Source organism: Bufo bufo, chromosome 1, assembly GCF_905171765.1.
Source record: "Bufo bufo chromosome 1, aBufBuf1.1, whole genome shotgun sequence".
Taxonomy (NCBI): domain Eukaryota; kingdom Metazoa; phylum Chordata; class Amphibia; order Anura; family Bufonidae; genus Bufo; species Bufo bufo.
In genome coordinates this window covers 532618510-532633606 of record NC_053389.1, presented here as the reverse complement: position 1 = coordinate 532633606, position 15097 = coordinate 532618510, and the positions used below count along the sequence as shown (strand labels likewise).

At 46.7% G+C, this 15097-nt stretch overlaps 1 protein-coding gene across 2 annotated transcripts in view; it reads right to left on the bottom strand.

Moving 5' to 3' along the window:
- Window positions 1-10712, bottom strand: part of TUBGCP6 (tubulin gamma complex associated protein 6) — a 60012-nt gene extending 49300 nt beyond the window's left edge. For both annotated transcript variants that reach the window (XM_040412040.1, XM_040412047.1), the window contains exons 1-6: window positions 10639-10712; window positions 3866-4688; window positions 3217-3380; window positions 2027-2237; window positions 1567-1740; window positions 343-464 (exon numbers count right to left, since the gene is read on the bottom strand). In XM_040412040.1, coding sequence (XP_040267974.1) covers window positions 343-464; window positions 1567-1740; window positions 2027-2237; window positions 3217-3380; window positions 3866-4612 — 1418 coding nt within the window. In that variant the 5' untranslated portion in view covers window positions 4613-4688; window positions 10639-10712. The remainder of the gene's footprint in view (window positions 1-342; window positions 465-1566; window positions 1741-2026; window positions 2238-3216; window positions 3381-3865; window positions 4689-10638) is intronic.
- Between the last annotated feature and the right edge of the window lie 4385 nt (window positions 10713-15097).

Sequence of the window (15097 nt, the reverse complement as noted above, 5' to 3'; positions counted from 1 at the left end):
GGACTTGCATTAGTGCTGGATCCGGCATTGCAAAACAACTGAAGGACGGATCCGTCCTTCCGGTCTGCACATGCACAGACCGGGAAAACTGTGAAAAGGACTGCAAGACGGATCCGTCCATCCGCATGACAAGCGGGGAGACGGATCCGTTCTTGCAATGCATTTGTAGACGGATCCGCACCCGACGACGGAACGGCCTGCCGGATCACACTGACGCTAGTGTGAAAATAGCCTTATATATGAGATTGAAAAAGATGATAGTTCTCTAAATCTCTGTGCTGTAAGAACTTTTTTTTTTGGTTCGAAAAATTTGCTTGATGTCATATACCCATTAGTAGTCACCTTAGTTGACGTCCTAGTTTCCGGAAAAGAAAGCTGATTGTAAGAAGAGAGAGAGTACTTGAAGTTGATAAAACACATGCCCGGTAGTACTGCAGGTATTTTCGCAGGCCACTTTTAAACGCCTGCAAATAGAGATATATATAGAAAATTTACCGTAATTCTATGTATTTATTCAAATACACATGCAGAACAGATCTGAAAAATGGTGAGGAGCTGAAATACACAGCAGAACTCTTCACTATTCAATATAAACAGCTATGGACCACCTTTGGAGTCATTTTTAATTGAATTGGCTGTATATATCTGCATTTTATTATTATTATTTTTTTATAAAAATGTTGCTGCTCTCGTTTTGCAGCTCACTCTGCCATCTCTAACGTATTGATTGAACATGATGGAGTTTATGCATTATGGGGGTCATTTATGACCAGATATACGTCACTTTTGTGGTGTATATCTGGCGCATATTCTGTTGCATGTCATGTTGCGGCAGAATCTGTGACTTCTTCCCCACTCATGCCAGGTCTAAAAAATGTGGGCTTGGCATGGGCAGAGGCGGTCGGCAGGCCCGTCTCATTCATCATTTAGATCATAGAAAATGATCTAACTGTAAGACAGCAGGGAAACTGTCTTACATTTAGAATCAGCGTGGCGCCTCTACATAACTTGGGCGATCTACCGCCAGCTATAGGGCTTATTAAGACCGGCGTCTAAAACGCCAGTCTTAATAAATGTGCCCCTATGTGCTTCATTGTCATATCCGTATTCCCTATATGAAAAAAATGCTTTATTTATGTATGTTCTGCAGCCTTCACGCATTCTCAAACATTACAAGCTGCTCAGTTCCATTCAGTGTCAAATTTGTCAAACGTGCGCTCTGACAACTCTCTCTGCTGTTCTGAACATTCATAAAGCGGACATTCTTTTTAAGTTTATTTTATTTGGTTCTAAAGATGTCAGCTTGGATATGGATCGAGCTACAGAGAGCTGTGACTTGTCAGACAAATTTCCCACTGAAAGGGACTGCGCAGCCTGCAATGTTTGAGAATACATGCAGGCGACAACAGAGAAAAAGTGTACATTTTTTCACAAAAATTGCAAAAAAGTTTTTTTGTTCTTTTTTTATCCCGTAATACAATAAAGGCCAATACAATAATTAATTCACTGCAAAGGAGATCATAGTTTTTTAAACTTTAGCTTCATAAAGCCTGTGGTCAGAATTACCTGAAATACAAGGCCTTTATTTTGTGATGAATCAAGAAGTGTCTGCAGAGAGAAATTGCTCAGTCTGGTGTAGTAGGTGCCATAGTCTGCCACTTGTGCCAACAGGTTTCCTATGTTTTCAGGGGACGTCCCAGAGACATAGATGCCCTGCTTAACCAGGAAGGTCTGACTGGACTGCAAATATAGATGACATAGTGATTACATGATTGATGCCTTTAGACTATATTACACAATTGCTCTGTGGAAAGTTGCATTGATCTTGGTAAGGCTGTACCTTACAAATGGCAGCATAATAAGGGTGAGTTCAGACACAGCCTTATAATCATGGCTGTTTCTACGGTACATAAATGGGGTCTAGAAAGTCCCATTCACTTAGAACTGTACGGAAGTTTGTTGTGCAGAATCCTTATCAAATACCGGCAACTTTAATGTTAGTAAACGGACGGAAACACGGATTTACCTGGTTGAAAGAGAATGTCGCAGACACAACTCCAATGAGAACATTGAGCACATCCTTTACCAGCTCCGATTCTTTAAGCATCACGTGTGCTGGGGACTGCATCACCGTATTAGTGAGGATTTGTAGATTTCCTTCATAAATTTTATACATCTTGTCGAAAGCTTCTCTGCCTGCCTCCGTGAGGTAGGGATCTTCTCTTTTGCCTGGAGGACTACAGCAGAAGTGGCGTGTCTGTGCATTGATCCATTGTAATACTGCATACAGTTTATTACAGCATATGAAGGCAAGGAGGAGCTAAACCAAAGAAGCTTGGAAGAAATAGTTTACTTAAAGAGGTTCTCCAGGATTTAACATCTGAAGGATAGCTCATCCATATCAGATTGGTGGAGGTCTGACACCATCCACCCCCGCCGATCAATAAGTGCTGGAACTACACAGCTCTGACCATTGTGCAGCGCACGGTGCTGGTTACTGCAGGGCTGCTCCCATAAAAAAAACTCTCAACACAGCTTTTCCAATTCAATTATACTAAAAAGAAGTCAATAAGCATAAATTAGACAGAATTATAGGATCAGACTGACTGATAATGTGCCAGTCGTCTCAAATCCAAATCCATTGGCAGACCACAGAGGTAGTGAGCCTTCACCGCCTTTGGGTAGCAAAACTTAATTTGGTATACATAAAGAAACTATTGAATTTTAAAGAGGACCTTTCACCTCTCCTGACATGCCTGTTTTAATAGCTTCATGCATTCCCCATGTAATAATTCTGAAACATCTATTCTTATGGCTGTATGTTGTGCCATTCCTTTATTATTTCTACTAGAAGTTATTAATGAATTGCTAGCAGTCTGCAGTAAGGGTACAGAGGGGAGGTAACTAGTTGGGGGGGGGGGGGTGTACCTGCACAGACTCTCTCTATCCAGTCAGTGCTGCCATTGTCCATCTGTTCAGGTACACACCCCCAACTGGTAACACCCCTCTGTACCCTTACTGCAGACTGCTAGCAATTCAGTCATAACTTCTAATAGAAATAATAAAGGAATGGAACAACATAGAGACATAAGAATAGATGCTCCAGAATTGTTATTACATGGGGAATGTATGAAGCTATTAAAACAGGCCTGTCAGGAGAAAGGTTATCTTTAAATTTTTTAAGATATTTAAAAGTAAAAAATATGTACAACTTACAATCCTATTCTTTCCCAACAGCGCCGTTTACTTGGACCATATGTGAGGATGGCCTCCCAGAGATCAATGTCCGGTGTCGCACTTGGCTCTGACTGAGAATCAGGAGTCATATTTGATGCAGATTGGAACCCTTCATCTTCAGACTGATCAATACTCTGTGGGACCTGGAAGCAAGAACACTGTCACATCTCAGGGGTGGACAGATGACTGTCTTTTGGAAACCCCAAGATGTCTAGAGGCTGGAACCTCAGTCATATAAGAATATGGTACTGGAATTTTTTTTTAAGTAATCCTCACTTATTATCTACCCAGAGAACCAAAACTAGTTGTCACCTCAAAGCAATTCTACTTTTTCCTGTGTGCTCTGACCTAGTAATGAATATAATGCCCTCCACTCCATGGGCAACTGGAATTCTCAATACAGTCGTGCGCATGAAACCTGAGGCTTCAGAATTGATAATGGCATCCAGGTTTGTGCATCATACTTAGTATTTCAGGGACAAGCTGTTTAGCTGTACAAAGTGGGGGTGTTGGGAAAGTCCGATATCAAGCCATATCAATTTTTATTCTTTGTCTGGATGTTGGACAAAATGTATCTATTTTTTTTTGTATTTGTTATGCATCAGGATACAAACAGAAAAATACGTACTTTTATGTCTAATCCAGAGAGGTCCGCACTGTCCGGTACTGGAGGAAAATCCAATTTAATATCCATATCATTTGTTCGGGTGTGAACAAGGGCTCCGAAGAGGGATACACGCGTTTCCTTCTCAAACTTGTCACTAGTGTAAAAGTTCTGGGAAAAGTCACCTATGGCTGGAAGACCAGTACCCGGTGCAGCCTCCATGATCTGAAGAGTACTGTTGATTGTGTTGCTTATGTCAAACTCTTGGTAAGCCAAAAATGCCCCAATGTCAGCTTCAAATACGCTGACATCGTAATAGTCATAGCCTTGATACTGTGGGTTTCGGTCCACATACTTGTTGTTCTGAAAAAGGTCTCGTTTTGGTGGAAGAACCTGAGGTGGACCTGTGCCTGCAAGATCTACTAGAAGCTCTAGTACAGCACAGAGATTTGTGAACTGTTCACCACTAAACTTTTCCACATATTCCATCAACTCCTCCAGACGATCTGCCTCTGAATTCATGCCAGCAATACGCAAATTAAAGGACAGCATTATCATTTTATTTTTCACTGGCAACTTGGGCGTTTTTGACTGCAGCTTACGAGTCTCTTCTTGGTACAAATGGATAAAGAGGGTGTCGTAGGCCAATCTCTTGAGATGGTTTTTGGTTCTCTTCTTGCTTTGGCTTCTAACACCTAGACCAGCTTTCCATGGGAATCCTGTCAAGTGCGATTCGCACAGGTCACCAAAGAGCTGAGTGATGCTATTCATCTTGATGGCTGCACGGTTATCTCTCAGGAACAGACTTTACCAACTTCATGTTGATGAACCGCATGAATAGTTACGTCTGAAACACAATGTACAATAATGTATACATTATCACAAGTAAAATACATACAGTTGCAAGAAAAAATATGTGAACCCTTTGGAATGATATGGATTTCTGCACAAATTGGTCATAAAATGTGATCTGATCTGCGTTGTGCTCTTGCAGTCATCTTTACAGGACGGCCACTCCTAGGGAGAGTAGCAGCAGTGCTGAACTTTCTCCATTTATAGACAATTTGTCTTACCGTGGACTGATGAACAGCAAGGCTTTTGGAGATACTTTTATAACCCTTTCCAGCTTTATGAAAGTCAACAATTCTTAATTGTAGGTCTTCTGAGAGCTCTTTTGTGCGAGGCATCATTCACATCAGGCAATGCTTCTTGTGAAAAGCAAACCCAGAACTGGTGTGTGTTTTTTATAGGGCAGGGCAGCTGTAACCAACACCTCCAATCTCATCTCATTGATTGGACTCCAGTTGGCTGACACCTCACTCCAATTAGCTCTTGGAGATGTCATTAGTCTAGGGGTTCACATACTTTTTCCACCTGCACTGTGAATATTTACATGGTGTGTTCAATAAAAACATGGTAACATTTAATTCTTTGTGTGTTATTAGTTTAAGCAGACTGTGATTGTATATTGTTGTGACTTAGATGAAGATCAGATCACATTTTATGACCAATTTGTGCAGAAATCCATATCATTCCAAAGGGTTCACATACTGTATGTGCGATAATATAACCCCCACTGTAAATACGAGGAGTTCCATGAGCCTTAACCCACAAAGCTGCAGGACAAGCCCATTTTAATATCCTTTAAAATCAGAGTCTTTATTTACGCCAAGTTAAAAAAATGCATACACATGGGACTCTATGCGTTTCAAGCCCCTCCGGGCTCTATTCATGACTAAGAGCCCAGAAGGCCTGGAAATGTGTACAGGTGTACGCACTTTTTGCTTAGCATAGATTATGGACAAGGTTTATCAAAACCGGTGTGAAAGGAAAACTGGTGGCTTAGTTGCCCATAGCAACCAGTCAGATTCCACCTTTCATTTTTCAGAGCTCCTCTGAAAATGAAAGGTGGACTCTTATTGGTTGCTATGGGCAACTACTCCAGTTTTCTTTTGCACCAGTTTTGGTAAGTCTCCCCCAAAGACTCTGGTTTGCAGGGATTTCCTATGTGCTGGAATCCAAACCTATTCTATTGTTATGATGTTCCAGCATCTTTCCGAGACACGCCATCCATCCGCCCAATGAAGGTAATTCGAGCAATTAAAGCTGATCAATTTGGATTTGTCCAAATTCTAATAAGTTACATAATACATAGAAAATTGCTGCAGAACCTTTCCAAACAGTAATGTGGTGCTTTTTAAAAAAAAATTTTTTTTAACCTTTACCGCACAAGTGATCTGTAACAATCTGCTTCGCACCTATAGTATCACTACACAAATATCATTTAAAGACATGGCGCTACACAGCTGGCGGTGACTGGCTGAATGGTCATTGACTGTGCGTCAATAGGGACCTGGAAGCAGTGGAGCTAGTGGCTAGGTTAGTATGACTTATTATTTTATACCACTAAGCCTTTAAATCCGCCAGGCAATCCTTTCTAAGGCTATACTCTCTATCTTAGGTGTTAGCGGAATAAAGCTGACCTTAAAGTAAGGTGCAGGTCTCCTACCAATACTGGGTAATGCTATGTTACCAAGTAGCATGGTGTCACTCTAAGGCCTCGTTCACATCACCGTTTCTCCTTTCCGTTCTCCGGCTCCGTTGAGGAGCAAGAAAACGGAAAGGACAGATTCTGCAGATAACTGAGACCTAACTGAGCATAACGGAGCCTAAAGACCCCATAGACTATAGACTCTGTTACGCTCAGTTAGGTCTCAGTTATCTGCAGAATCCATCCTTTCCGTTCTCCTGCTCCTCAACGGAGCCGGAGAACAGAAAGGAGAAACAGTTTTGTGAACGAGGCCTAAAATATATATTGGGGGATACCCACAATTTACCATTCCCTCATATAATGCTATTATTTAAAACACTAACTGCAAGTGTCCAGAATACAATCTGCGGGAGCAGAGACATTCTCTGAGAACGCCTTGCAAATCTGCAAGGAAAGAATTAAAGGGGTTGTCTCATCCCAGACATTGATGGCATATTTCTAGGATATGCCATCAATGTCAGGTAGGTGCGGGTCCCACCTACTGGATCCGCAACTATATCATGAATGGGCTCCCTGAAGAGAAGGAGAGCACACCACCAGGGTCGGCGCCACCCATTAGGCCACCGCGTAGAGCGCACTCTGCCTGGGGGCGCCGTCACTCTGGAGTCCGAATCCCAAGCAGTAGCACCCGGCCGCCGCCCCCATCTGACATCATCTCCTTCTCTTCCTGTACTTGCCGGCCGGATGCGCTCGCAGCATCGCAGTATAAGTTTGTTCAGTCACTTCGGGCAGAGCAATCAGCTGACACACAGCTACGAGACTGGTGTATTTAAATCTCCTTTAGGCTGTCTTTCAGAAAAGTTTATCCTGGGATTCGAACTCACGACCTTTCACATCAGAGGCAAGGCATTTACCCACACAGCTATGAAAGTTGTATTGACAGTTACTTTAAAAAAAAGATATAATATATATATATATATATATATATAACTATAACTTCTACTGTAGGTAACTTTGATACCTAGTATACATCCATACACATGACAGCTGCCCCAACACACCCAGCTCTGCTACATGCATACACAGTGTACTGGGGCAGCTGTCATGTGTATGGATGTACACTACCAAAGTTATCTACAGTAGAAGTCTTATTTTTTTTTTTAAGTACCTGGTTATACTGCTCTCATAGCTGTGTGGGCAAATGCCTTGCCTCTGATGTGGAAGGTTTTGAGTTCGAATCCCAGGAGAAACTTTTCTGAAAGTGTTTTTTTTTTAAATACCGGACTGTTACTTTACTGCCACAGGGGAGGGGGGGCTATTGGCGCCATGATACTGGCACATGGAGGGGGCAGGAGAGAGGCACTTGATACTGGCACATTAGGGGGCAGGGGGATAGGATGGCACTATGATATTAGCACATGAGGGGGGCAAGAAATGGACATGAATCATGAGGGGCAGAAATGTGAAATGATGGGGGGGGGGGCAAGAAATGGACATGAATCATTAGGGGCAGAAATGTGAAATGATGGGGGGGGGGGCTTGTGTTGACAAAAATCCTTGCACCGGCCCTGACTTCGGGCGCGCACTCAAGCAAGACCAGTGACCTCCAGAGGTGGGTCTCGCGGGATCACGCGCCGAAGACACATGATCTTGGCAAGAGCCAAGGCAATGTGGACCTGGAGCACAGCGAGGAGCAGAACCTGGTGAGCACCCCTGGCAACCGCACTCTGACAACCTGCACTAGGGTGTCAGAGGCTGCAGGACAGTGACTGGCAGCAGGGTGGCACACACTTGTGTACAGGGGTAAGGCCACACCTGCTGCTTGACTAGGGGCCATAGATTCTGACTGGCACAGGGTGCCCAGCAGTGGCACATGGAGCCTAATAGGTGGCACAGACTGTCTAAAGGGCTATGAATGGTACAGGGTGCAGGACAGTGCCAGACTGGCAGAGGGCACAAGACAGCATACTGTTTTATGTTGCCCTGGTGGCACAGGATTTCAGACAGTGGCTGAATGGCGCCTGGCAGTGAATAGGTGGCACTGCTCGTGTTTGGTGCGCCAACCTGCTGAACAGCGCAGAGTGATTGGCATCACTGGGATGGTACTAGGTGGCAGACAATGGCTGGATATTATATATACATGACCATAGTCAGTCTGGCACAGGGTACGCGACCATAGACTGGCACAGGGTACACGACCATAGTTAAATGTTGCATGCAATAGGTGGCTGAAAAAGGGGCGGGTAAAGGGGTGTGGTCAATGGGCAGAGTCAAGGGGCGGCAAAATTAGCTTTTGCCTAGGGTGGCAAAAATCCTTGCACCAGCCCTGCACACCACGCAAGACAGCCACCCTCCATTCACTTATATGGGAGTTTCATAAATTGATGAGCGCTGGCTTGGATATTTCTGGGAGTCCCATGCATGGTGTGCTGTTATGGGCCTGCAGAGAATAGCCAAGTGCACTCGCTTAGCTATTTTTGGAACTACCATAGCAGTGAATGGAGAGTACCTGAGCATGCGCTGTGTGCTCTGCTTCATTTTGGATCCAAGAGGTGGTACCTATCGGACTTTGATGGCATATCCTACAAGTATGCTATCCAAGTCTGAGATAGGCCAACCGCTCTAAAACACTGTGGGGGTCATTTACTATAATATATACACCAGTTTTTTGGTTATTTGCACCACAATCTGCGCCTTTTCTCTGCTCTCGCCAAGTCTAAAAAGAAGGGGAAAGGCCCGTCTCATTTACCATTTTCTATGCTTGTTTTGTCTAAAACGCTGGTCTAAATAAATGACTGCGTCTGTATGCTGCCCAGATGCTGGTGAAGGTTTTATGGCTATAATGCTGTGACAACTCTGGCATCCCTGTGATTTCCATGGCTGTGCACCAGGAATGATTTGTAATTAAGGGGGTAAACCAATAGCAGATCGGCAGGGGTCTGACACCCTGCACCCCCGATGCTTAAATGTTTATGTGTAGCTCCACTGCTGGACACAAGGTGCTGAAGCTACACTGCTCCCCCCATTGTGTAGTGGACAGTGCTGGTCACTGCACCCTTGCTCCTAATGCAATACACCCACTACACAGTGTAGTCCTGAGCTGCTGATCACTGGAGGGTCAGATCCCTGCTGATCACTGGGTGGTGCGGAGGGTCAGATCCCTGCTGATCACTGGGTGGTGCGGAGGGTCAGATCCCTGCTGATCACTGGGTGGTGCGGAGGGTCAGATCCCTGCTGATCACTGGGTGGTGCGGAGGGTCAGATCCCTGCTGATCACTGGGTGGTGCGGAGGGTCAGATCCCTGCTGATCACTGGGTGGTGCGGAGGGTCAGATCCCTGCTGATCACTGGGCGGTGCAGAGGGTCAGATCCCTGCTGATCACTGGGCGGTGCGGAGGGTCAGATCCCTGCTGATCACTGGGCGGTGCGGAGGGTCAGATCCCTGCTGATCACTGGGCGGTGCGGAGGGTCAGATCCCTGCTGATCACTGGGTGGTGCGGAGGGTCAGATCCCTGCTGATCACTGGGTGGTGCGGGGGGTCAGATCCCTGCTGATCACTGGGTGGTGCGGGGGGTCAGATCCCTGCTGATCACTGGGTGGTGCGGGGGGTCAGATCCCTGCTGATCACTGGGTGGTGCGGAGGGTCAGATCCCTGCTGATCACTGGGTGGTGCGGAGGGTCAGATCCCTGCTGATCACTGGGTGGTGCGGGGGGTCAGATCCCTGCTGATCACTGGGTGGTGTGGGGGGTCAGATCCCTGCTGATCACTGGGCGGTGCGGAGGGTCAGATCCCTGCTGATCACTGGGTGGTGCGGAGGGTCAGATCCCTGCTGATCACTGGGTGGTGCGGGGGGTCAGATCCCTGCTGATCACTGGGTGGTGTGGGGGGTCAGATCCCTGCTGATCACTGGGTGGTGCGGGGGGTCAGATCCCTGCTGATCACTGGGTGGTGCGGAGGGTCAGATCCCTGCTGATCACTGGGTGGTGTGGGGGGTCAGATCCCTGCTGATCCCCTATACATTTCTGCAGGCTGGGGACACAATATGCTGTGCTGGGATAAGGAATGATGGCGATCACCACGGCTGGTGTGTACAGGGAGGACAGCATGCCCACTCATCACTTTACATGGTAATATTCCGGTGACCTGTACATTGCACTTCAGATCGTACACGTTACTGTGGCACAGAACAGAAATCTCTATGCAGCTATCTAGAGGCGGGCACACGGATAAAAGGATGGCATACAATCCCATAGACAGAAATACATTGCCTTGCAAAACCCCAAATGACGTCACAGCCGCCTCTCACCAGCGCACGGATCCGGCATCCCCGCTTCTAATTGAGCCGCCGCGCTCCATTCCTTTCTACTTCCGGTATCTGTCACAGAACTGCAGGGTACTTCCGGGGGCGGCTGCTGGTTGCTTGGTAACGGAAGCAACGCCAGTTCTCGGCCAATCGCTTTTTGTTTATCGTTCAGAGCAGTCCGCTCACTGTTCTACCGGGCAGGAACAATGCTGGCACACAACATTCCGGCTGCTATCTCTACCGTCTTCCCCGCCTAATCATAATAATAGTGTCTAAATCCCATTCGCCTTAAAGGAGATGTGCCCCGAAAAATATTTAGCAGTTTTAACTCCAGCACCTGCATCTCAATTCTTTTGTAATTGCATGTAATTAAAAATGTTGCACTCAGGCTTAGTCTTCTTGCATAAATCATTTATTGCCACATATTGGTTAAAGGGGTTATCCAAGGCTGGGGAGGCTCATCCCCATCACCGTCTGCCATTGGCTGCTCTCCCCGACACCGGATGTTTTCATCGGCGCACGGAGTGAAGCATCTGCAGCAGGGCGGGGACCAGGAGCCAGGTAAGTATATTCAGTATGGGGGGCCATTTCCAGCCTCGAATAACCCCTTTAACCAATATGTGGCAACAAACAATTTATGCAAAAAGAGCACAATGCTGAGCGTGAGCTACTGAAATGGACCAGCGCCAGATGGCGGACATGGAGTCAGAAAACCACACATCTGGCCACCCTACACGTCATCTCCTGTGGACTAGTGGCATAGTGAATGGAGCAAATACTTGTATTACACTGCACTTCCGAGACAACATGCAGTGTAATGAAGAGGAAGCGGCGCTCGCATGGTCAGCAGTGACCGTGGCAAGTGCAATGTGTGTGGACCCGATGGGATGTGCTGTGACGGGGACGGGGACCCGATGGGTGGGAAGTAGAGTTGTTGCGATACCAAATTTTTGATTCGGTTTCGATACCATGAAAAAGTATTGCGATACTCGATACCATTCGATACCACGCGAAAAAAATAAACAAAAAAAGCCACGTGCATTCCTCATTTTTAAAAATGGCGAATCGCGCAGTTTTTATTTTATTTTTTCTGTTCCGGCATTCACCACCTAGATTTTTTTTTTATATTTTAATAGTTTGGACTTTTCTGACGTGGCGATGTAATATGTTTATTTATATATTTTATATGTGAAATTGGGAAAAGGGGGATGATTTATACTTCATATTTTAGTGTTTTGTTTTTTTTCACTTTTTATTTAATAACTATTTCCCCCCTTAGGGGCTAGAACCTGGGATCTTTCATCCCTTTTCCTATTCACCCTGATAGATCTCTATCAGGGTGAATAGGACTCCACACTGTCCCTGCTGCTCTGTGCTTTGTGCACACAGCATCAGGGATGTTACCATGGCAACCAGGGCTTCTGTAGCGTCCTGGCTGCCATGGTAACCGATCGGAGCCCCAGGCTTACACAGCTGGGGCTCCGATCAGAAGCTGCCACTGCACCACCAATGAGGGGGAGTGGAGAGGTCCCTGTGGCCACTGCCACCAATGATTTTAATACTGGAGGGTTGAGAGGGGCCGGCGCACTGTGCCACCAATGATTTTAATTGGATGGGGGGATTGAGGGGGGGGCACACTGCACCACCAATGATTTTACCCCTTTATACAGGAGGCGGGTACTAGCAGATCAGCGGCAGTTAACTGCCGCTGATCGCAGCTCCCTGTCAGGGGCAGGGTGCCGGCAATGCGATTCTGCTGCCGGCACCCGCCTCCTGTATGTGTTAAAGACTGACTACTGTATATGAGTCCAGACTTTCACTATTAGGCCACACAGAGCGGCGCCCAGCGATGTCTCAGCACTCACCATTTAGTCCTGGGCGCCGCTCCGTTCGCCCGCAGTGCCCCATTACTGTCTCCTCTCCTGCTCCACATGCTGCTGATTACTATCGGAGCGATGGGAGGAGACATCAGCTTCACTAGTGGGCGTTCCTTCTCCCTGGCTGTAGCGCTGTCCAATCGCAGCGCAGGGAAAAGGAACGCCCACTAGTGAAGCTGATGTCTCCTCCCATCGCTCTGATAGTAATCCTATCATTGGTGGCGCAGTGCGCCCGCCCCTCCTCCGCCCCTCTCTTCTCATTGCCGCCCCTCCTCCACCCCCTCTCTTCTCATTGCCGCCCCTCCTCCGACCCTCTCTTCTCATTGCCGCCCCTCCTCCGCCCCTCTCTTCTCATTGCCGCCCCTCCTCCGCCCCTCTCTTCTCATTGGTGGCAGCGGCAGCAGCACAGGGGGAGGGAGGACTGCTTCCTTCTCCCCGTGCTGCTGAGAGAGAACATGAGCGCGCCGATAGCAGCGCGCTCATGTTCAGAGATACTAGACTGCGCAGAAGCGCAGCCCAGTATCGAAAAAACGGAAATCCCGGTATCGTATCGATACCGGGACAAAAGTATCGATTGGGTATCGAAATTTCGATACCCGCAACAACCCTAGTGGGAAGGCAGCCCGATGCCTTCCTTAGGCATCGTGGCTGCCTTCCCTGTAAGCCTGTGAGATCCAGCCTTGGGATCTCACAGGCAAGCAGGCTGAAGTGTATATTACACACTGTAATACACTTACAGCCAATGCATTACAATACAGATGTATTGTAATGCAATGTACCGAGCGATCAAAAAGGCATATGTAGCCCAAAAGGGTACCAATCAAACCGTCATCTCCTCCCACAAAAAATGAGCCCCTACCTAAGACAATTGCCCAAAAATAAATAAAATATGGCTCTCAGAAAACGGCAACACAAAAACAAGATTTTATTCTGTTCAAAAAGTCTTTCACTGTGTAAAACTTAAAAAACTAAATAAATGATAGACATATTTGCTATCGCCACGTCCGTAACAACCTGATCTATACAAATATCACATTATGTGCCCCCTCAGGTGAATGCTGTAAAATAAAAATAAAAAACTATACCAAAACTGCAATTTTTTTGGGCCTTGGCCTGGCTATGGAGGAGTAGAGACGCACTTCACTTCAGCTCCTGCCTCTAGACTACTTAAGAGACCCTCTCTCACACAACTGACATCACCAAACCACCTGAAATGGGAGTTAAGAAGAAGAACACGCCTGTATCCCTCAGCCAGCCAGAGAATCCTCCAATACAGGACATTGAAAGGTTCCTTTCTCCTGGCCTGCAGCGCTCAACTCATGCGCTATCTTCCTGGGAGGCTCTTGTTGAAGAGTTGGCAGAGATATCCGGAGCCTTTTCTCCACCAGAGGCAGGCGACAGGGGCCCCCGCAGGGCCAGGCGGAGAATCCGGGGCACCCTACAAGACAGCCGAAGCAGTGGAGATAACAAGGGGGAACTCGATGCAAGGGACCCATGTCCCACTCACATGTGGTCTAAAACAGGAAGCGGGGGAAACCGCCAACACCCTCATAGCTTCCACTGAGCAAGGAGAGGTGGAGTGGGAAAGTTCCCCCCTATATAATCAACATCTCCCAAGCTCTCCAATACTCTTAATATCACCTGCCTCCCATAATAGCAGACCCTCAGAGATGACTCTCATAGCGTCACAGCAAAGAGATATGACATCCTCTATTTCAGAATTGAGGGACCTTCACGCAAGGATTTCCTCCATCCCCACTAAAAAGGACATGGAGATATATATCTCCAGATTGGAAAAAGTATACAGAGCGGAGGTCAACAACATTAAGCATGAAATGCTTTCACTTGGGGAGAAAGTGACAGATATAGAGCAATCCGTAGTGGCAGTGTCTGCCAAGCAGGACATATAAGAGTCCATCATAGAGTCACACACGTATCAGCTGCACTACCTCGCAGATATGTTGGATGATGCAGACAATAGAGGTCTCTCCGTCACCCTAGAGACCTACCATAGTTCTCTGCGACACTGGATATTCCTTTAGTGAAGATTTCAGAATGGCCCGCTCTCCCAAGCAGCTCCATGATGGAAACAGCCCACTTGCCCCAGAGGGAATCCTCTCCGCCGTAAAGTCCGCCGTACCGCCAGAAGCCCGAACGGGGTGAGCGAAACTAGTATTTCATGTGCAGTTTTCTTTAATTGGCCTATATTCCTAGCAGGGTCCTTGTGTTCACTCACTTAATATATTGAAGGCTGAGCCGTTTCACCTTCAAAGTGGGGAATGGCTCATCACTGCAATTAGTGGGTCCCATTGAATGTTGGGGGTGCTTACTGGTATGGGCGCATGCCCAGATGTGTTTCCGGCTGCCTTGTGCTCTGGACTTGTGACTGACCCCTTTGGCCATTTTGTGTGGGTCTGACATCGGGCCTAAGTGGTCCCTTACGGGGTGGGGGAGGTGATGGCGTATAAGTAACTCCATTTTGTCTTATTCAGCCACATGTATTACGATTGCATCAGGCCAGTGCACTATTCTAAGATTTCCATTTGTGTCTTTCTCCCTCTGTAGTATTGAGACCAGATTAGAAA